The sequence below is a fragment of the Elaeis guineensis genome, chromosome 8 (assembly GCF_000442705.2).
Source record: "Elaeis guineensis isolate ETL-2024a chromosome 8, EG11, whole genome shotgun sequence".
In the NCBI taxonomy this organism is placed as follows: Eukaryota; Viridiplantae; Streptophyta; class Magnoliopsida; order Arecales; family Arecaceae; genus Elaeis; species Elaeis guineensis.
The window spans coordinates 31918297-31941335 of record NC_026000.2 but is presented as its reverse complement, the minus strand read 5'-3'; the positions used below and the strand labels follow the sequence as shown (position 1 = coordinate 31941335).

The 23039-nt window shown below is 48.0% G+C and overlaps 1 protein-coding gene across 1 annotated transcript in view; it reads right to left on the bottom strand.

Moving 5' to 3' along the window:
- Positions 1-1547: 1547 nt before the first annotated feature.
- LOC105045219 (bidirectional sugar transporter SWEET1a) overlaps positions 1548-23039 on the bottom strand; it is a gene marked incomplete at its 5' end in the record, with an annotated part of 24244 nt that continues 2752 nt past the window's right edge. The window contains 3 exons of the mRNA XM_010923413.2: positions 1548-1927; positions 3638-3757; positions 4496-4775. Of these exons, the coding sequence (XP_010921715.2) occupies positions 1733-1927; positions 3638-3757; positions 4496-4775 (595 nt within the window). The remainder of the gene's footprint in view (positions 1928-3637; positions 3758-4495; positions 4776-23039) is intronic.

Here is a 23039-nt window from a genome sequence, read left to right as displayed (position 1 = left end):
GTCGATTGGATCGGTGGAGCCGTCGTATGCTTCCACCTGTGGCATCTTGAACTGAGACAGGATCAACTCGTCCAAGATGTATCGAGAGAGAGGTTGGACGGTGTGGAAGTCATAGTCGTTAGAGGATTTCTGACCTTTCATCTGAAGTCGGATAAGTCGGTGCTCGATTTCTCGAAACTTATGTTCGTAGTCATCCAACTGCTGTTGTCGGGAGGCTCCGGGGGTGGAACCTCCCGACGAATTTGAAGGAGAAGCAGAAGGCATCCGCGGCCGTTTCCCCTTCTTAACACTATAGAGATGGGAAGGAGAGGGAGAACGCCGCAAGTGGTGGGTGGCACGATGAGAGTACCAAGAATGTGGTCGTCCGTCTCGGTGGAAGTATCGAGACGGTCGCTCCAGAGAGGAAGAAGGTGATTATCGTGGAGGACGGCGGCTGTGCCTGGAAGATATTGACTGTGCCACCAGTTGTTCTGCCGGCAGCTGTTGCTGTTGTTGGATTTACTGTTGTTGGAGGCTTTTGACAGCTCCACTAGAATATTCATCTGCGGTACAAGTACAGTGATCTGGGCATCTGTGGTGACCACGGGATGCGGGAACTAGGCTCTGCTACCGGAGGTGGAGGAGGAGGATCTTCCCTACGGGAAGAGTACCTCACCGAACCAGTTGAAAGTTGGGCTCTGATTTTCAGCATGATTGATTGCAGATTTTGCCCCTATCTGGCACGCCAATCTGTTGCGATCAATTTTCTATCGTCTGTCGTCAGTGATGAGCACCTATAAAACAGCATCATCACATACCAGAGTTGTGTTCAGTGAGGACCCTTCGATGCTTAAGTCAAAGTGAAAATTGGTGAACAGTAGTAGATTTGAGTAGCAGAGCTCTAGCCAAAAGTGTCTTACCAGTATTGTTCCCTTACCCTCCTTTTATAGATAAATCTGATGTAACCATCGAGCATGTGGTTCCGCTTTTTATGACGATAAATTATCGGATCATAATTATGGAGTTAGTGGGTTGTTAATTTTCAGTAATTACCGTGACACGTAGTTGATAACCGTTCATAACGGTTATAGCACGCTGAGCAGATTGGCCGACTGTATGTCGGTTATCTTGATATATCGATAGAATATCCGAGTGACCATCGGCTAGTAGTTCTGGTATACCGATGGTCTCAAGTCGGAGATTGTTCTGCTATTGGTCGGTAGTAGCCGAGTGCCAATCAGTTCGCCGACTATGGGTCGGTGTCAGTCGATGCATAGTCGTAGTTGTATGTTCGATCGGTTGACTTTTATTGAGTCAGATGTCGGAGGTTGGTTGATTTGAGTCGGAGGTCGATTGACTTAGCTTAACAATTATTATACTTAATACATATGTATCTTAGGCCTCATGCAATGCATATCAAAGGGAGGTATTGTTAGTGGATAACCATGATTCCATCTACATAAAGAGTTTTCTCTATCACTTGTGCATAAATCCACTCTTCTTTGCGGTTGGCCCAATTTTTATTTTTTTTATATTTTTTAAAACTAAATTGGTGCACTTTTATTTTTTCGAGGGATCGAAAATTATATATAGATCCAAGTTGGACAAAGGTGGACTTTAGTGAGGTGGGAGAGAGAGATCGGAAGTATGAGAACAGGAACTTCAGTCATTCACGCACTCGATGCATCCATTATTGCAAGAAGTCGAGCACATAATCGCGGCCACATAGAGCTTCATACAATTGCCACTGCAACTAGCAGGAGGCAGGAAGCCTTTGGCCACCCTCCAGCATCGTCTCTTCCACTTGGTTGGCCACCAAGTTCTGGGCCTTCTTAGCTTTGCTCACTTCCACCGAGTCCTCGCCGGTGGCTGCTCCCTTGTGGTTCCTGTAGATGGCGTACAAGATGAGTTGCATTGCTCCGAGGACACTCCCACACCCGTTAGGCACCTGCATGAGTAAAAACCATTACACCGAGAAATTAATTTGTTAAGCAGGGCTTGTGTGACTTCAAGGCCTGGTTCAAGTCCAAGCACTAATTTTGGGGGAATGATGGGACTTCATATAAGTGATGGAAGATTACTACGTTAAATACTTGCAGAAGCAGTTCTTAAGATTCCAACTTAGAACTAATTCCTGATAGAGAGGAGAAGATGTGCGAGCGTTGGACTATATATTATTTGTTTTGTGCTAGTGTTCGCAGTATGTGCTTGTGTTATAAATGCACTGCATCTGCAGAAATCCAACCACTTGACTTACTCTAATTGGCCAGCATTTACACGACTTAAGATCCTCTGCTGTATACCATATAGTGCAATGCGTCTCGCACACCATCCATTGCATGATGGACAATCACGGATGGATGCAACCTTAAGATGCACACCACGCATGGCCGCATACAGTCCTCCATCGTGCAATGGATGGTACGCACGATGCACCTCACCATCCATGGATCATAAATACTATAGAGAACCTATGCTCCATTTACGCATGCCAGCTTTAAAGATATAGTGGTTGTTTAATATGATGTTGTGGTAACATATGCATGTTGTTAACTACTATATTTCTCTTTGGATGGGCAAAAAAGTGGATCATATTGTAGAGTAGAATAGACATGGGCGCCGACCAAACTGTCCATTCCACGGCCCGGCCCAACACGAGCTACAGTAATGGTCTGTGCAGATACGGCACGTATAGAAAGATCGGACTAGACTGAGGGTTTTGTGGTCTGCGGCTTAGACCTGTTACTGTCCATAAGGGTTTGGACTGGCCTGGCCTGGCCTGCGAGCTAGACACGACCCAGCTTGTGTGCTGGTCTGACCCCCATAAGAGGCACGGCTCGTTTATATCTATTATGGGCTCTTGATTGTGGTCCTCGTGCAAAATAAGATTCTCATTATATTTTTAAATTATTTATTTTTTTAATAATTCTAAAAAATAAAATTTTTCTCATATTTTTAATTTAAAAAAAATTTATCATTCATTGATTTTCTTTCAATTTTTTTTTAAATTTTTTTAATTTTAATATGTATTAATATTATAAATATTAGTGGATTAAAGATATAATTTTTTCATTTTATATCATCTGTTTCTTATATATTTTTATTGCTTAATATTTTTTATTTTTATATTTTAAAAATTAAAAAGACTCGTTAGGTTTAGTAGGCCAACGGGCTGTACTTGGCACGATCTATCACCTCTGGGTCTAGGGTTGTGTCGAGTCAGGAATTTTGTTTAAATGGACTGTATCCGACATGGCTCGTTTACTATATGGTCATGTCTAATACAGCCTGTTAAATCTTCAGTCCGATGGGTCTGGACCGTGCCATGTGAGGCACGGCCTATTGTCCACCTCTAAGTGCAAATAGTGGTGCACGACAGAGGATACTGGGTCCATGTTGCATATTGGGCTAGCGGCTTCACGTTTCTACCAAATAGAGGAGAATGCATGTTTCAACCCTGGTTCTCCTTCAAATGTTCCCCGAAAGGTTCAACAGGGATACTCTTTGCATCATCCTATTTTTTTTGGATTAATTTTGCATCATTTCTTTTAAATGACTGATGGAACTAAAAATATTATTTTCAAGAAAAAAAAGGAAAAAAAATATAATGCAATAAACATGCATAATTAGGACATCACAAGGTTAAGAAATAGATTACCGAAATAAAAGGATCATGACCAAGTAGTCCGAAGATGAACCAAGATGTTCCACACAAGAACACAAACAACGAAAGAAAAAAAGGCATGAACTCCACGCTTTTAGTTCGGATCACCAATCTCTGCATCAAACATTAGAGCCTATTAACAAATAGATTTATTTTTTTCTTTGGAAAAACTAAACAATTTTTTTTTTGGGGGGGAAGAAGAAAGCTTTTAACTTAAGCTGCGAGCAAATTTCATGAGCTAGCCAGCATATATGTCATCATATGTTCCCATTTAACACAAGAAGCAACTTGAATACCAACACTCGGTGAATTCAAATTGCTAGAAGCCTAGCAGACAAGGCTTCACCATGCTTACCGTAAGTGGAATAATTTTTAAGGGGGCAAAAAATAGTGTGGGACCACTTCCAGTTGGATGTCCTCTCAATTTGAGCTGGGCAGCGTCCTCGTGGCTCATCGCTGGATTGTCCTGTTCTGGATTTTTGTTTCTGAGTTTTGTCTGCTTGTTTTACAATTCTCCCATTTTATTTTTCACCTTTTCACCTTTTCAGTGGAGTGGTACGTGGTAGAGTGAAAAAAAGAAAAAAAAGCACGGGTGGGAACCATCATCTCCTGATATATATTTGCAAAATGATTAATTTCTTTTCTAATTTTTTCCTAAAGCAAAAGGTAGCTTACCAGAAGAAAAGATCTCTTCGTATCTTTTAGGGGGCCAAAAAAAAAAAAAAAAAAAGCATTTTTCATACTAAATCATAACCAAGTCCACAAGGCCAAGAGAGTTTCACACAGTCTCATATGGTAAACAGGAAAATGGGAAAACAAAGAAGAAGAAGAAGGAAGGTAGAGCTTTTTTACCATGACGAAGAGTGGCGAGGCATACATGCAGATGGAGAAAACGGCAGCGGCAAAGCCGCAGAAGAGTTTGCGAGTCTGGCCATGGAGGAAGAGGAGGGAGGCGAGGGCGACAGCGGCGAAAAGAGTGACGACGAGGGCGAAGAGGCCAAGCATCATGGATCTCACCTTCTGGGGCGCGTAGATGATGAAGATCACCACATACACTGCCTCCAACACCGCCCCCGTGCCGTTGATCGTCGAAAAAAGCATGTTGTTGGGTGACACGAACGGCAACCCGTACCTTCATGGGAAAAGGTTTGAAATGAAGTCAGGGAAGAGGAAGTAGCCATCCAACCCCCGTTAACATTAAAAGTTGTGTAACAACTTGCAGACACAGCAGCTTTTAGTTTGTCTGGGAATAGGATTGAAATCGGATCCCATACGGATTGCATATCAATATATTCGCATTCATATTTATTTTATTTAATAAATAAAAATAAAAATATATATATTATTTAAATAAAAAATTATATTTATATTTATTTTAAATAAATATAGATATAATTTGAATATTAAAAATATAAATATAATTATAGATATAATTAAAATATTTAAATTTTATAACTACAGAATACAAGATATTGTTAAATATATGATAAATCAAGTTAATAATATATTTATATATTGTATATTTTTTAAAAAATTAATAAGTGATATATAAAATTATATAAGATTATATGTAGATTCGAATATTTAGATACGGATCGGAAGTTGTTCATCCATATCTATATCTATTTTTTTTTTACGGATATGAATATGAATATGGATATTAGTCAGATCTTGAAATTTTTATCCATATTCGGATTGATCGGATACGAAAATAGATTCGGATGGATAATATTATATTATTTTTTTTTATTTAAAAATTAATTTGATAAAATTTAAAATATTTAGATTTCTGAATCAAGCAATTTGAATTAGTAGATTTTTGGCCGACGGCAGATCTTCTACGGTGCACGGCCGCATCATAGAACGCTGTGCAGCCCTTAATATAAAGCTATCAACAAAATGGTCCATAATGCAGCTCATGAGCGCGTGCTGTGTCATCCATGATGCAATATGCATGTTGTTTGATGCCATCCTTCCCATGATGTCGGCCATCAAGAGCTGCCCGGTATTTTGTGGTATGGTCCCTGCACCACACGAGATCTTAATGGTTGTATGTTTCACGTGACAGGAGGACTCATCTTCCTTCGCATGAAGCCATCATTGTATCTTTCACTGGCCGCATATATCAAAATATGATCAATTGATGATCTAACAGTGGATTCCTGCAAAAAATGAATCTTTCTTTCGCCTTGTAGGTACACCCCAAAATGGGGATGTAATTTTCTTTTTTTGATGAACTGACTATTGTTTAGACTCAATTCCCCTTCGGCCAGCATGAGAAAGTGATTTGAATTAGATTTTCAATTGAATAGGTATGATCGAGCCACTTAGGCAAACTTCAACTATTTTCTCTGCCAAAAAAATACAGAAAAGCATGCAGAGCTTTAATATAGGCATCTACTTGCGTTTTGTGCTGCACACACCCAAACAGTGGTCCTATTCAATATATGGCAACAGGCCTGACAAACAAAAGCTAGTTACATATAACGCAGTTCTATTTCATGTGAGTAGTTAAAGTTTGTCCATTTTCACCTCCCATCCAAATAGATATTAAGATTCATGCGATCTTATTGTAATATGGTGGCATGTTCTCCCTTTTTTGATAATTGCAAGCATTGCCCCATGCAAGCTAGACCTTGTCACATTTAAGGTCACAGTAAACTTACAAAAAATCTTGCCTGGTTTATTTGTGGGTGTTGCGGCCAATCGCCTCGTCGTCCGATCGCCGGGGAGCGAGCACCTGCAAAAACGAGAAGTCCACACTGACCGGAGGCGGCTCCGGCGGGGACCCTTCGACGGTCAAGTCAGAGAGGTGACTGGGCAACAGTGAAATGTAGACAGAGAGCTCGATCCTGAAGGGGAGAGAGGGAGAGGAGCGAGCCTGTGTTTTTGAAGTCGAGAAGTGGGGGAGCGGGCCGGATCCCTTGCACTGTTGCCTTCCCGGTTTATATAGTGGAGCACGGCATGGCGCCGTCATTAATGGCGCAGACAAGTGAGGAATTGTCAACTCACTGTAGATTGTCAGAGTCGCCGTGAAAGTGTCATGTCGCCGTGGGGCTGTCAAATCACCAGGGTTGACAATGCCCTCGGCGGGACAATGCCCTTAGATAGCCGTGCCGCATGTTGCTGTCAGAACTGACAAGGTCTGGCGGCTGTACGGCGATTGGAGGAGTCGACCGACCCTGAGTCGGTGGCCAGCTGAGTGGCGTCGGACCCCTCCGTTAGTCGGGGAGTCTTACATGAGTCGGCCATCAGACCTCTGGGTTCAGTCGGTCGGAAGAGGTGCGTCCGACATATCCTCAATCGGTCGCGAGCCGATAATTAGCCGGTGATGGCGTCCGTCAGTCGGTCGCTCCGACCGCCAATCGGTCGGTCGGTCGGACCGACAGTCGGTCGGTCGTCGGACCGACAGTCGGTCGGTCGGGCCGTCGATCGGTCGGTCCGACCGTCGGTCGGTCGGTCGGGCCGTCGGTCGGTCGGTCGGCCGTCAGTCGGTCGGTTCCTCCGGCCATCGGTCGGTCGGTCGGTGGGTATTCCCCAACAGTTGCCCCCCTCCACTCCTAAGTCGGATGGTGAGCTGGCCGATGCTCTTACTCGGGCAGCAATCCTGGGCGACTAGGAGTGGGGTTGTCGTATGCACAGATCTGACCGTACCGCCGGCTGATCCGAGGTCAGATGTCTCATAAATGCCAAGCGATCTGGACGTCTAGTCGGTGTCAGATGTCACGTCGGCGTCAGGTGTCAGACGTCGCGTCTTGTCGTCGTCAGACGTTACGTCGGTGTCAGGAGATCGGGCGTCGGACGATACGGCGTCAACGACCGGATATCCGGCGCGATCGTGGGAGTGTGGGGCGCTGTCAGGTGTCCCATCGGGAACGCGAATCAGTGCGGGCGCATAAATGCGGAACCGCGTCCGCGCGTGCCGCGTGTCGAAGGTGGTTGGCCGGCGCCCCCCGCATTTAATATGGGCGGTGCGGCCGTCCCGGGATGGGGCGCGCCGAATCCTCAGCCACCTGGAGGCCGCCGCGTGTCGCGCATCTGTGGAGCTTCGGTCGGCGCGGAGTCATCTTGGCCGTCGGACGGGCCTATATATATAGGACCTCTCGGACCCAAGACCCCACCATTGTCATTTTGCTGCCGAAACTCTGTCCGGGCGATTTCTCAGTCGTCGCGGGCAGAGCTTTCTTGCTTCCAGAGGAGTTTCTCCGGTTCGTGGTCCATCTTCCGTCTTCCTCACCTTCTTCCTCTTCTCTGTTTCTTTCCCATTTGGTTCCGGTACAATGGCCAGGAATCCGACTCAGGGAGCTCGATCGGGGAACCCGACCGACGACTCCGATCGACTCCGGAAGATGAGGCTTCCTCGCTTTCGGGGCCGAATGTTGATCGGCTTCGGGAGCAATATTGCATCCCGGAGCAGTTTCAACTGTCCGCCCCAGGGGCCGGCGGTCGGGTTAACAGCCCGCGCCCGGTCAGCTGGCGCTGTACGTCGAGGACCTTCGGCGGGTCTTCGGCTCCCGATTCCGGAGTTCGTCCGGAATCTTCTGAACTATTACGGACTCTGTCCGGCGCAGCTAGCGCCGAACTCTGTCCGCCTCATCATCAGTTTTGCATTGTTGTGTCAGCTCTTGCCGACCAACCCTCGTATTTCTCTCTTCCGGGCCTTCTTTGTGCTCCGACCCCACCCTAAAGCCCGAGGGTGGTGGCTCTTAAACCCCCGAAAGGGTCTTTCCTTTATCACCGGTCTTCCATCGTCCATCCATGGTGGAAGAACCAATTCTTCTTTGTTTCTTCTTCATCTTCTTGGGGCTTTCCTTCTCACTGGGGCGTGCCCCGAACCGAAGCCAATGACAACAGTCGGGTGGAAGCGGACGATCGGGAGGACTTCCACCGACTAAAAGATATGTCGGTCCCGAAGCAGAGGGAGCTTGTTACCGAACAAGCTCTCTATGACGCCGACTTAAGCTTGGTCCCCCGACTAGGTATCGTCCGATTTCCCGGTCTCCTTTTCATCCGACCCTTAGTCCGGTTCTTTAGTTAACACCTTTGTCGGTATTGCAGGGACACCTCCAAGAATGCGGCCGACAGACATGGAGATTCGACGATTCGCGACGAGGAAGAGGCCAGCATCGGGGGCCGGACCTTCACGCCCCCCGAAGAAGCCTGCTCCAGCGGCGTCGATTGTCGAAGCGTCGGTGACCGATCAGTCGGAGCCCGTCATCGCGCTCGCGACGCCGGCGGCTCGTACGGAGGAGAGGCCGGTGGAGGAGGCAGCCGAAGGAGCGTCGGCGGCATCACCGGAGGTGGTGGAGCCGGATGTCGTTCGGAAAACCGAACATCATTCCGGCGTGCCTGTGGCCGCAGCGGGGGGTGCTGGTTCTGCTTCGAGCATCCCCTCGCTGCCGGTTCCGTCGGTCGGGGCGGCCGATCGAGGGAAAGCCCCGATGGACCCCGCGGACGAGACAAGGTCGGGGAGCCGATCTGTGCCGCCCAGCGCACAGTTCCCCGAGGGTGCGTCAGCGTTGGCCGACCATAACCTGGCGAGAAGGTTGTGCCAGGGGATCCTCCTTCCGGCCGACGTGGAGTCGCTGAGATCTCGACAGGTAACCGAGATGCTGTCCAAGTTCTACCCGACTATGGTCGAGGTAAGCTTCGCATCACCTTCTCTTTTCCTTAGAAATTTTTCTCATTACGTGATCCTGACGAAGCATTTGCAATCGGCAGCTGATCTATACAATGTCGGAACTGGAGGCCGGGTATCGGAGGTTCGGTAACGTCCGGGCCGCTTATAAGGAGAAGTCGGCAGCGGCCGAAGCCGAGAAGGCGATGTTGGTCGACCATCTTCAGCAGTCGCCGATCGGGAGGCCAAGTTTGTAGACGAGGTCTCCCGGCTCGGGTCTGAGCTTAGGTCGGTCAAGAAGGAGGCCAGACATAAGGGTCGGGCCGTGCGTCGTCTTCGGCACGAACGGGACGACGCCACCGCCGAACTCCAAGGCGAGCGCGAGCAGCTTCGGGTGAGCCTGGAGAAGCTCGCCAAGGCCGAGGAGGAGCTTTCGATCGCCCAAGCCGACGCCGACATAGCAAAGGCGGAGGCAGAGTCGGCGAGGGAGTCACTCGGCCGGGCGGAGGAAGAGGCGAGGTCGGCGAGGGAGTCGGCCGACCGAGCGGTTGAAGACTTCCGGGTCTCCGACCAATATCGGGAGGAGATGCTCGAGTCGGGTTTCGCCTCGTACCGGGTGGGGTACGAGGACGGTCGGGAGGCAGTTCGGGCCTTGTATCCGGAGCTTGACCTTAGCAGCATCGTCCCATCGGGGGCCGAGGAGGAAGCCACCGAGGAGATGGCCGACCAGCCGTCGGGAGGCGTAGTTGCTGCGGAGGAAGTCGTCCCGGAGGAAGCGGCGCCGACTGCCAGTCCCCCGCCGACCGAAGGACCAGCCTCAGCCGTCGACCCGGCTCCACTCGTGGCCGACACACCAGTCATCCCCGATCTCCCGTCGGTCGAGGAGATCGACTCAGATGGGTGATCGGGCCATGCCGATTTTCCTTTGCTTTTCTATTTTTTTTTGAAATACATGTAATCGGGCTTCGACCCGACTTTGTACATTTTGAATGAAAATTTTGAATGAAAATTTCTTCTGCTTTCCCTTTGTCTCCTTCTTCCGAATGTATAGTTGAATACCTTAGTGAGTCATTAACTTGTGTAAGTCGCTAACTCACATAAGTCGGTAGGACGTTTGGCAACTCGTGCCGCTACGAAGGAAGGGTAAGTCCCGACTTTGGGTCAGCTTCTGATAGTCGAGCTCATCAGTCGGGCGCGTCTTGTTGAGTCGGGAGCCGACCGAACCTGGTAAAGGTTCGGTAGTCGGGCTTCCATAGACGCGTTCAGTCGAATGTCGTCCGGCGCAGTGTCGGGGGAACGACAATAAGTCGGATCCCCATGCTCTTGCGTCGGGTATTCATTCTGTATCTCTCGATATACGGTGGTAAGCCGAATATCGTCCGGCCGGCCGTGGGTCGGTCGGCAAGTCGTGGATGCGACTAAGGTCGCGTCGTGCGATAGACGGTGGTAAGCCGAATATCCTTCGACCGGCCGTAGCCTGGTCGGGAGTCGCGACGACAGTCGCGTGGGCTTTTCGCCTCTCTTTGGTCGGGCCCGATCGGCTTGTCAGCCGATGGTTTGGCCCGAAAGTTCGACCGTAGAAGGAGTGTTAACTCCCGTCCGTAAGGGTGCATCGATCCTTGAAAGGGTCCGACGTACCGTCGATCGTCGAAGGAGTGTCAACTCCCGTCAATAAGGGTTCATCGATCCTTGTAAGGGTCTGATGCATCGTCGACCATCGATCGTCGAAGGAGTGTCGACTCCCATCCATGTAGATGAGTCGGTCCTCGCAAGAGTCCGATGGATCACCGGCGATAAGGCCGTTGGTTCCAGGAGGATACTAAGTCCACCTTGGCATGTCGGGGCTTGACCTTGATGAGCACCGATCATTAGTCGAAGAGTTAAAACTCCGAACTTTCAAACTGAATTTGTACTCCGACTATCGAATTACAAAGTTCATTGGTAATACAGCTTCAAGTTGTTGGCGTTCCAAGTTCGGGGAATGGATTTTCCCTCAAGGGTCTCCAGTCGGTAAGCTCTCGGACCATAAGTGTCGGCTACCTTGTAGGGCCCTTTCCATTTTGGAGCCAACTTCCCTTGGTCCAAGGGCTTCGACACTTCTGCCTTCCTCAAGACCAAGTCACCAGGCCTGAAAAGCTTTGGTCTGACCTTGGCGTTGTAATACCGAGCGACCCTCTGTCGGTACGAAGCCATGCGAATTTGGGCCTCGTCCCGCAGTTCGGAGAGGAGGTCTAGATCGGCCCTCCGACTCTCGAAGTTGTCCAGCTCTCGATACCGCTCGACCCTTGAAGATGGCAGGCCAATCTCCAGCGGGATCATGGCCTCCATTCTGTAGGCCAAACTGAAAGGCGATTCTCCGGTCGGAACGCGGGGTGTCATTCGGTAAGCCCACAGAAGGAGCCCAGCTCGTCGACCCAGAGACCTTTGGCTTCGTTTAGTCGGGTCTTGAGTCCGTGGAGCAAGGTTCGGTTGGTCACCTCGACCTCGCCGTTGGACTGGGGGTGCCCGATTGAAGTCAGTCGGTGCCTGATGTGGAACCTGGCGCAGAAGTCTCTGAAGTCCTGGTTGTCGAATTGCCGTCCGTTGTCGGTGATGATGGTGTGCGGCAATCCGAACCTGAAGATGACGGATTTCTGGATAAAGTCCTCCATCTTCCGCTCGGTGATCTGCGCCAATGGTTCGGCCTCCACCCACTTGGTGAAGTAGTCGATGGCGACAACGATGAACTTCCTCTGGCCCGACGCTGGTGGAAAAGGACCGAGAATGTCGATCCCCCACTGGGCGAAGGGCCACGGAGCGACAATAGGGGCAATTTGGCTGGCCGGTTGGTGTTGAATATTGGCATACTTTTGACATGGCTCGCACCTCCGGACCAACTCGGCTGCATCCTCTTCATGGTAGGCCAGTAATAATCTTGTCGCAGGACTTTGTAGGCCAGGAACTTGCCCCCCAAGTGATTCCCGCAAATTCCTTCGTGAACCTCTCGGAGAGCGTAGTCGGCGTCGGTCGGTCCCAAACACCTAAGCAGGGGAAGGGAGAAGACCTCTTGTAGAGTCGGCCATCCATGATGACATATTGAGAGGCCGACCATCGGAGTCGCTTGGCCTCCGTGGGATCTTCGGGACTGATCCCGTCGGTCAGATACCGAATGATCGGGTCCATCCAACTTGGTTCGGATGTCAGCTGCAGTACCTCGTCGACCCGATCGATGCTCGGGTGCTCGAGGTTCTCCACGAACGTCCGACCCAAGGAGTCGAAGGCCGAAGTTGCCAGTCTGGAGAGTGCGTCGGTACAGGCATTCTCCGACCTAGGGATGTGGAAAATTTCGAAATACTTGAGGCGTGCCACGAGGTCCTTCATTTTTTGAAGGTACTTGACCATGGTCGGATCTCGCGCCTCGAATTCGCCCTTGACCTGCCCCACGATCAGCTGAGAGTCGGAGAATGCCCGGAGGCTGTCGGTGCCCAGCTCCCTTGCCATCCTCAAGCCGGCGAGGAGTGCCTCGTATTCGGCTTGGTTGTTGGAGGCCTTGAAGTCAAACCGGAGGGCGTACTCGGTGACCACCCCATCCGAATTCGTGAGCAGGAGCCCGGCCCCGCTTCCCTGAGCGTTTGAGGCTCCGTCGATGTGGAGTACCCAGGTGGAGATCAGGTCTGGCTCAGAGACCGCATCTCGTCCTGGGTCTTCAGCTCCCGACCCTTGGTCGGTTGTCGGGCATTCGGCGATGAAGTCGGCCAAGACCTGAGCTTTCAGGGCAGGCCTTGGTCGGTACTGAATGTCGAACTCACTGAGCTTCATCGCCCACTTCGCAAGTCGTCCAGATGTGTCGGGTCGGCGCAGTATCGCCCTCAGGGGCTGGTTGGTGAGCACCACTATGGCGTGGGCCTGGAAGTATGGACGGAGTCGTTGCGCGGAGACGGTCAGGGCAAAAATCATCTTTTCCGTCTCCGAGTATCTGGCCTCTGCGCCGTGGAGCACCTTGCTGGTGTAGTAGATAGGTTGATGGGTTCGGCACTCGTTTTCTCGGACGAGCACCGAACTGATCGCCTCAGAAGACATGGCCAAGTAGAGATACAGGGTTTCCCCGACCTGCGGCTTTACGAGCAGCGGTGGGGAAGCCAAGTACCTCTTCAGGTCTTCGAAGGCCTGTTGGCACTCATCCGACCAAGAAAACCCATTTGCATGATGCAAAGTTTTGAAAAATGGGAGGCACCTTTCGGCTGATCGAGAAATGAATAGGCTAAGAGCGACAATTTTTCGTTCAGCTGTTGGACCTCCTTCTTGGTGTTCGGATGACGCATGTCGAGGATTGCCTTTATCTTCTCAGGGTTGGCCTCAATCCCTCTCTGAGAAACGAGGAATCCGAGGAACTTCCCTGAGGTCACCCCAAAAGCACACTTGGTCGGGTTGAGCTTCATTCGGTGCCGTCGAAGGGTGTGGAAGGTCTCCTCGAGATCCTGAACATGGTCCGGGATCTGCGCGCTTTTCACCAGCATGTCGTCCACGTACACCTCCATGTTGCGCCCGATCTGGTCTTTGAAGACCTTATTGACAAGTCGCTGGTAGGTGGCGCCGGATTTTTCAGTCCGAAGGGCATCACCCGATAACAGTAGAGGCCCTTGGGAGTCACGAACGCGGTATGCTCCTCGTCTTCAGGCGCCATCCGGATCTGGTTGTATCCGGCGAAGGCGTCCATGAAGCTGAGCAGTCGAAATCCGGACGTCGCGTCTACCAGCTGGTCGATCTTGGGAAGTGGGAAGCTATCCTTTGGGCAGGCTCGGTTGAGGTCGGTGTAGTCGATGCAGATCCTCCACTTTCCGTTGGCTTTTTTAACCATGACAACATTGGCGAGCCAATCGGGATACGTGGATTCTCGGATGAAGCCTGCTTCAAGTAGCTTGTCCACTTCTTCGTCGATGGCCCTCTGCCTTCTGGAGCGAAGGACCTTTTCTTCTGCCTCACCGGCCTCATCGTCGGGTCGATGTTGAGTCGGTGGGTTATTGTTTCTGGGGGGATGCCCGACATATCTGCTGCCGACCAAGCAAATATGTCGGCATTGGCCGTCAGCAGCTCCGTCAGTCGGCGTAGTTCGGTGTCGGGCAGTTGGGACCCGACCCAAACTTTCTGTCGGGATTTTCTCCTATCGGGATCGCCTCGAGCTGCTCGGCTGGCGAACCTCGTTCTTCCTCCTCCCGTTGGTCCAGCTTGTCGATTGTCAGAGAACCCCTCGACTCGTCGCTTTGAGCGAAGATTTGGAAGCATCGTCGGACGAGCTGTTGATCTCCGCGTATCTCCCCGATTCCATTTTTGGTCGGAAACCGAACAAGGAGATGGTACGTCGAGATGATTGCCCTGAGGGCGTTCAATCCGGGTCGTCCGAGTATGGCGTTGTAGGCCGAAGGAACTTGGACGACCGCGAAAGTTAAGTGGACCGTGCTTTGCCGTGGTTCGGTGCCGACCGTCACGGGCAGGGTGATTTCTCCCTCTGTCGTGACGGCGTCTCCGGCAAAGCCGATCAAGGGCATGGAGACCCTCTTGAGTCGGTCAGTTGACAGTTGCATCCGGGAGAAGGTCGAGTAAAACAAACATTTGTCGAACTTCCATTATCAACAAAAATTTGTTTTACATCATAATTTGCTATTGTCGCCGACACAACAACAGTATCGTCGTGGGGAGTCTGGATGCCCCGAACGTCGTCCTCCGTGAAGGTGATTACGTCGTCCGGGTGCAGCCTTTTCGTCGGCTCCCCTCCCGCAGATGTCCCCGGGCCCAGCCGCTTGGAGATCATGTTGATGACTCCGGCCGTCGGCGATTGTTCGCCGCTTCTTCGGTCGGCTGGGGTCGTCGATCGGCAACTGGTTGGGTCGGCGGACCCTTCCGAAATTTGCCGAGATACCCCCGGCGGATGAGAGCTTCGATCTCATCCTTCAGCTGGATGCACCGCTCGGTGTCGTGGCCGTGACTTCGGTGAAATCGGCAGTACTTCCGACGGTCGAGGCCTTTTGCCTTCAGAGGCGGAGGCCGTCGCAGGTATTCTTCCCCCTCGATCTCCATTAGGATCTGCGCACGAGGAGCGGAGAGAGGAGTGTAGGAGTCATACCTGGGGCGTGCCGGCCTCGAGTCTGTTGCCGGGGTGACTTTTGGATTCGTCGGGGTGGCGAGACCCGACTGTCGGTCGGGGGCCTGCTGGGTTCGGCGGGCTCCCGACCTTTCCTCCGCTTCTCTTTCGGGCCTCTGGGCTCGGCCAAGCGTCGGTCGGACGCTCCTTCGTCCGCGCGCATATACTTGTACGCGCGCTCCAGTAGCTCGGCGTATGTCCGGGGGAGGGTCTTGTCCAGAGAGTAGGTGAATCGGGACGCCCTCAGGCCCCGCTTCATGGCTGAGACAGCCATGTCTTCGTTGAGGTCCCGGACCTCAAGCGTGGCCGTATTGAATCGCGCCACGAAGTGTCGGAGCGTCTCATTTTCCCCTGCTTGAGAGAGAAAAGGCTGTCCGACGTTCGCGGGACTTTCGGCTGGTGCTGAAATGGGCCACGAACGAGTGCTCGAGCTGCCCGAAGGAGTGGATACTTCCGACGGAGGTCGGAGTACCAGGCCCTGGCAGCTTTGCGGAGCGTTGCGGGGAAGCCGATGCAAAAAGAGCGTCGGTTGCCCCTTGAATCGTCATGAGAGCTTTATAGCCCTCGAGGTGGTTGACTGGGTCGGTGGAGCCGTCGTATGGCTCCACGTGCGGCATTTGAACCGACTGGGATCGGCTCGTCGAGGACCAGTCGGGAGAGAGGTTGGGCGGTCTGGAAGTCGACGTCGTTCGAAGACTTCTGGCCGTCCATCTGCAACTGGGCGAGTCGGCGGTCGATTTCCTCGAACCGGCGCTCGTAGTCGTCCGCCGTCGATGCTGGGAGACCCCGGGAGTGGAGTCTCCGAAAGATTCCGAGAGGGAGGCCGACGGCGTGCGCGGTCGTTTCTCCTTCCTTGCCATTCCAGCGGGGAAAGGGAGGGCTGCTGGGACCGTCGGTCGTCACGCCAGGGCCGCTCCTCTCTTCTCCGTGGGAGCGCTGTTGAGGGCGCTCGCACGGAGGCGACGGGATCGGCGCGGTCGTCGGCGGCTGCTCCTGGAGGGCATCGGACGGGCCGTCCGGTTGTTGCTGGAGGCTCTTGACTGCGTCCGTCAGTACGGTCATCTGCCGTACGATGGCCGCGATCTGCGCCTCCGTGGTCACCGCGGGGTGTGAGAGCTGGGCTCCGCCACCCGGACGGTGGCGGGGAGGCCTCTTCCCGCGGGAAGAGCGCCTTGTCGATCCGGTGATTCTCGATCGTTGGCTCTTGTCTTTGTCATGCTGTCCCCCTTCCTGCCGCCAATCTGTTGCGGCCAATCGCCTCGTCGTCCGATCGTCGGGGAGCGAGCACCTGCAAAAATGAGAAGTCCACACTGACTGGAGGCGGCTCCGACGGGGACCCTCCGACGGTCAAGTCAGAGAGGTGACTGGGCAACAGTGAAATGTAGACAGGGAGCTCGATCGAGAAGGGGAGAGAGGGAGAGGAGCGAGCCTGTGTTTTTGAAGTGAGAAGTGGGGAGGGTCGGATCCCTTGCACTGTTGCCTTCTCCGTTTATATAGTGGAGCACGGCTATGGCGCCGTCATTAATGGCGCAGACAAGTGAGGAATTGTCAACTCACTGTAGATTGTCAGAGTCGCCGTGAAAGTGTCATGTCGCCGTGGGCTGTCAAATCACCAGGGTTGACAATGCCCTCGGCGGGACAATGCCCTTAGATAGCCGTGCCGCATGTTGCTGTCAGAACTGACAAGGTCTGGCGGCTGTACGGCGATTGGAGGAGTCGACCGACCCTGAGTCGGTGGCCAGCTGAGTGGCGTCGGGCCCTCCGTTGGTCGGCGAGTCTTACGTGAGTCGGCCATCAGACCTCTGGGTTCAGTCGGTCGGAAAGGGTGCGTCCGACATATCCTCAGTCGGTCGGAGCCGATATTAGCCGGTGATGGGTCCGTCAGTCGGTCGGTCCGGTCGTCGGTCGGTCAGTCGGTTCTCCGCAGTCGGTCGGTCTTCGACCGTCGTCGGTCGGTCCCTCGACCGTAAGTCGGTCGGTCGGTTCCTCGGCCGTAAATCGGTCGGTCGGTCCTTCGACTGTCGGTCGTCGGTCCCTTCGACCGTAAGTCGGTCGGTCGGTTCCTCCGGCCATCGGTCGATCGGTCGGTGGGTATTCCCCAACATATAATAATAAAATTTCATTATCCATCTTGTGCTGTTGCCAATCCGCTGCTTGCTTGCTTTTGTGGTGGATGTGAGCAACCTTAAAGGTGAAAAGCATTCTCTTCCACTCTATCTTTCAAGATTGGAGCTACCTGTGCGTGATGAGTATCACTTACCTTAATCCAAAAAGATATTGTGGTGCATAAGTCGCCTTCTACCCGAAAAGATAAGTACAATATATTTCTGTCATTGGATCTTATCTTCAAAAAGAAATTTGACCTTAGAAGTTCCAAAGATCATCCTAGCTAAATGGCCCCACCTCGGCCAAGAGATCCATGTTATAGAATGCTTTAAATGCCTAGCATACAGATATGGGTAACACTATTTAGTTCTAATAAACTTTTTCTAGTTTTTAATAATATGGCAGCCATTTTTTGGATCATAAAAAATTGTAGGAAAACCTTGTTATGCTATAAATATGAACAATAACCTATAAATTCCTTTGATTTTAATTATTGTACCTGGTATATATGTCTTAAAAGAAAAATGGTATCTGACAAACATGGGTCTTATTAATATAATTTTAAATAGTCATTCTAAACACTTAGTAATTGATAAACTATTATTATTGCTATTCTTGGCTGTTATATGCTATTCAAAGAAGGGAAAAAAAAAAAAATCTGGTTCCAACAGCACCTCTCTACTTTGAGGCGCTATGCACCTTCTGCTGACATGGACAAGGTTATGCATGGCTATACCTCTTACCAGTCCAACCATAATTTATTGTCTCCTCTACCAAGCCAATCTCTCAAGCTTCTACGGCTGCCTCTTTTATTGCATTTTCTCGTACTACAATGATGGATGGATTTTGTCAGCTACATCAAAGCAAAGTTAATTCAGCATTTTCTCTCTTCTAGCATTCAGTTTACCCATGATTTATTCCTCTCCTACTATGGCTTGCTTGGGTATGCATGTCATCTTCAGATGCGCTGTAGCAGCATTCTTTACTTTTTGCACAGCGTTCTTTTTGCCAATATCTTGCAAGGTTATATATATATATATATATTTTCTTGGGGCTTATGTACTATGATCCTCGTTCCATTCTTTTACTTTGAAAAACTCTTGCTCATATATTGTTATATTTGCCAATGGTCTACTCAAATGTTGCTGCATTCCCTTCATCACTGTTTCGCCCAACAACAGATACAATCTTTACCTATTCCGAGCTTCTGCCAGAAACAGATACAATCTATGTTTTTTCTGCAGCTATATCTCAAGTATCATGGCATTTCATGTGTCCTCTTTTTGATCTGCCTTGTAATTTCTCTAAGTTTTGTATCACTTTGTTTCAATTTTGTTTCGAACTTCTTATGTAAACATACCAAATTTCATTTTAATACAGCTTCTGGCTCCTATACGTACCACATATCAAAAAAAAAAGTAAAAAGAAAAAAAGATACCAGCCATTATAATGGAGCAAAAACATAATCGACAAACTAATTTATAAGATTTTTTTAATAAAAAAATCTCATTCCATAACGGATTTTGAATGGCCAACATGGTTGTTGAGCAATAGCCAATATTTTTATAGCTATATTCGTATTAATTACCAGGATAGCTACCTATACATTAGAGCCTCAGGAGTAAGCAAGCGATAACCCTCAATTTTTTTCCTCAATCCTGGCCAACGGCTCTATTTTGGCGGTTGCGTTGGAAAAAAATAAAACGTCGGTGGCGGTCGCTCTCATGTCCAGCACATGTTTCCAACTTTTATTTTTATTTTTTTTGTTTTTTTTACCCCACCTCACCATCGGATCAGCTTTCTTTTCCCATGCTAGTCTCATACATCGTAGAGAGGAATTTATACGCACGTGGTCTTATCCCATCGAACGGATAACTGGATAAGCCCTCGATCGTCCCACTACTCTCGTGTGAATCTTCCACAAGCATCACATTCATTATTCCGGGCTTCACATGGAAACTCACCAGATTGCATTACAATTTCGCGATGTGTGCGGTTTTGATTTTAAAATATTTTATAAGATAGAAGTGTTGGTTAAAATTAAAATATAAATATGTGACTTTCGTTCCAATCATTTAATTAAAAAAAATTTTATTTTGATTCTAATTCTGATTACAAAATAGTATGAAAATAATTTAATTTATATAAAATTTATTTTTTATTTTTTTTTTTATAAATTTAAATTTTTATTATAATTTTAATTTAAATTTTAATAATAAATTAAATATTTTGAAGAATTTAATTATTTTAATTTTAATTTTGATTTTAAATCATTTCAATTCTTATTTAGCTCGTGAATCAAATATTTTTTTATGGCTCACGCTATATTTCTTGCTTAACCCGGTGCCACAATGAATTTTGGTGAAAAAATTATCATCCATTGATTTCTAGTGCAGTGGGAATCGTGGGCGTTGATCTTGAGACGTTGATTGCTTTGATCAAGAAATGGACGGTGGATGTGTATGCTCGCATAGAATTGAGTACTGTCGGTGGTCCACGGCGAGTGATGTGAAAAAGGGGAACAACGTTTCGGATGGTGGACCAGCGGGACACGCGTCCGCACTCATGACCGTCCACAGACGTGTAGCCTGATGCGGGGTAGCAATGGGCCTAGTGTTCGCGTCGTGGACAAGATTTGTGGCATGGCGATGCCCCTTTGTGCTACAAATACTCAGCCATGCCTCTTTCGTTCCCCCGCCACTGCTCTCTCCCTCCCCCTCCTTCCCTTACCTCTTCGCGTTCGGGAATTATTTTAGGGTTTTGGAACTTTGATTCTCATCTCCCTTTTCTCCTAATCTCCATCGGTAGTGGAACTGGAAGAACCGTGGGATCGCATTTGTATCGACGGGAGGGTCTATCAAGGGTAGCTTCTCTTGGAGACGCGGGCATTCTAGGGTTTCACGTGTGGATTCTTGTGGGTTTTGGTTCATTTATGTTGTGGGGTAGTAGGGGTTGGTTATGAGGTTGAACGGGGAGATTTCTTACAGGAATGAGGAGGAGGAGAAGGAGATGTGTTCGTTTCTGCCGCCGCCTCTGCCGAAGCAGAAGCTCGTCGTGGGGTACGCCCTGACATCGAAGAAGGTCAAGAGCTTCTTGCAACCGAAGCTGGAAGGGTTGGCTAGGTAAAATCTTGAGCAAAAGGCGAATTTTTGGGAAAAAAGTTTGGATTTTGGAGGCGTTTTGTGGACATTGGCGTGATTGTGACTTTCAGCTATTCGTCTGATACGATAGCTTATAAATCTGAGATGATCACTTGTAAACCTAACGTTGTGAGCCGTAATGGGATCAAGATTAGATTTTTAATTAATATATAACGCTAGCAAGCAAGTTTTTCTTATTCCGTGCGTAAACATTTTTGCTTTTAATTTCTTGAGTTTCCCACCCAAATCTCCTTGAAGCATTAAACTTCGAACTTGCAAGTGGCCCGAAGAATCTCCTTGGTCAATTCTTCTTCTTATTTTTCAATCTTTTCTCTCTTGAAGTTTTCTACCTCTGTTATTGCAAGATGAAATATATAATGTGATTCATTCAATAAGAACCCATGGTATGCACATTGCTTGAAATGGAGAACACCTTAATTGAACAGCTTTTGCTTACTTTATATGTTCAAACTAAAATTTTGTCTGTGGTTTACTTTGCTTACTATTTATGACGTCTGCTCAATTTGTTATCTCACAGTTCAGAGATAAGTAAAGCAGTTTCTGTCAATTATGAAAAACTTCGCATGAAAGAAAAGGAAAATTTCCTTAAAATTGATATGAAATGGTGGAATCAATTCATTTAAGTGACAGCGGAGAGGGGCTACAGTGATATTATAAACAGCAACCATCGATTTTAGCTGCTTACATTTTGTTTTCATCCTTGACAATGGCTCCTACTCATATCTTAAGTGGACCCTGTTTGGAAGAGTCTATTTGCCAGCTACTTTTTTTTTTCCTGAATTGGAATATTCTGTTTTATATATAGTTAAAAAATTATTATTTAATTCTGTGGTCCTTGAGGAAGAAGTATTATAATGCCCTGTTGCATGTTGTGTCATTGGATAAAAAACTGTAGCCATTTCTTTTATAGATACCAATATTTTCGTCAACTAGCTCATGCTTCTCTTTAATGCTTGGAAATTGGTTCAAGTATCAACAATGTGCACAGGTTTCTAGGATCTTAAACAGCCTTACCTGTATCATGGTTTAAAAGCTTTATTCTGATCATTCTATTTCTTCTGGAAGACCATTTGGTCTTATATTGTGCAGTAGATTTGTAAAATTTTTGTTATATTTTGTATGATACAAGTATCTTTGTTTGTTGCATCACTTTACTTCTATTTGTTTGGTTGTGCTTTTGTTTTGACCGAAACTGCCCCAAGCTAAAATTTTCCACTATATGCTGGGCAATGTGGGATGCTTGAAATTTATTAAAATAATAATAATAATAATAATAATAATAATATAATAATAATAATAATAATAATAATAATAATAATAATAATATAATAATAACTTGCTTAGGTCTTGAATAAAAAAGTAATTTAATTACTCATTAGTAAAGAACTGTGGGTGCCAGAAATATTTTGTAATATAGATTTACTTCATATGGTGCCTCATAGATGATGAAAATGTTGCTGATCTATATATTTTATCCTAATGGATGGTTTTTTGCTTCTCTCTATAATATATAATTGCAACATAGAATCCAGTTTTACATTCTAAAATTCACTAATTTTTGACCCACTATTTTGTGGAAATACCTCGGTTCAGAGCTAGCAGTTATTTCTTTTGATCTTCTGTCACCAGTATAAACATTTTCTCTGAACATATGTTTTTCGCCTCCACTCTATGGATGAAAGCATAAAGAGAAATTCTCAAAACAAAGAATTCATTGTTTCTTTCTACACACCAAGTGTGAGTTATCATAAGGTGTGGTATATCTCTCTGTCATTCAGTTAGATGCATCACATTTTATAGGGCTATGTTTATGCAGTAGCTCCAGTCTGAATCCAGTAATGACATTTAGTTGTTTTAATTAGAGCACTAGATTGTGTTGTTTATATTGTTTTGTTTATTCTATCGATTTATTCTAGTCGAGTAGCAAAAACATTGTCAGCTTCAAATGGACATAAAATCAGCTGAACTCCTTGCTCTCTTGGGCTCTAAATATTTTCTGGCCTTAAATGTTGTATGACACTCCAACTTGTTTTTTGGTCAATTATTTTTTGAAAAGTTTATGTTCACTGATTTATCACCGATTTTTATCTGCTTTTCAGATTGGATATGTGTTCAATGTAATGTTGGTCCTTTTTTTCTTTTGGGTATTGGATATGATGCGATAATCTCATCAAAGTTACAGCTTTAGCTGACTTTACTAACTATGCCTCTAAAAGTGTGGTGCAGGAAGAAGGGGATTTTATTTGTTGCAATTGACCATACTAGGCCTCTTTCAGGCAAGGTCCTTTTGACATTGTTCTACACAAGGTTAGTCATTGTTGCCAGATTCAAATTCTCAGGTTATTTCATGGACTAGAAAAGCGGTTATTAGTCTATGAATGAATGCACATCTTG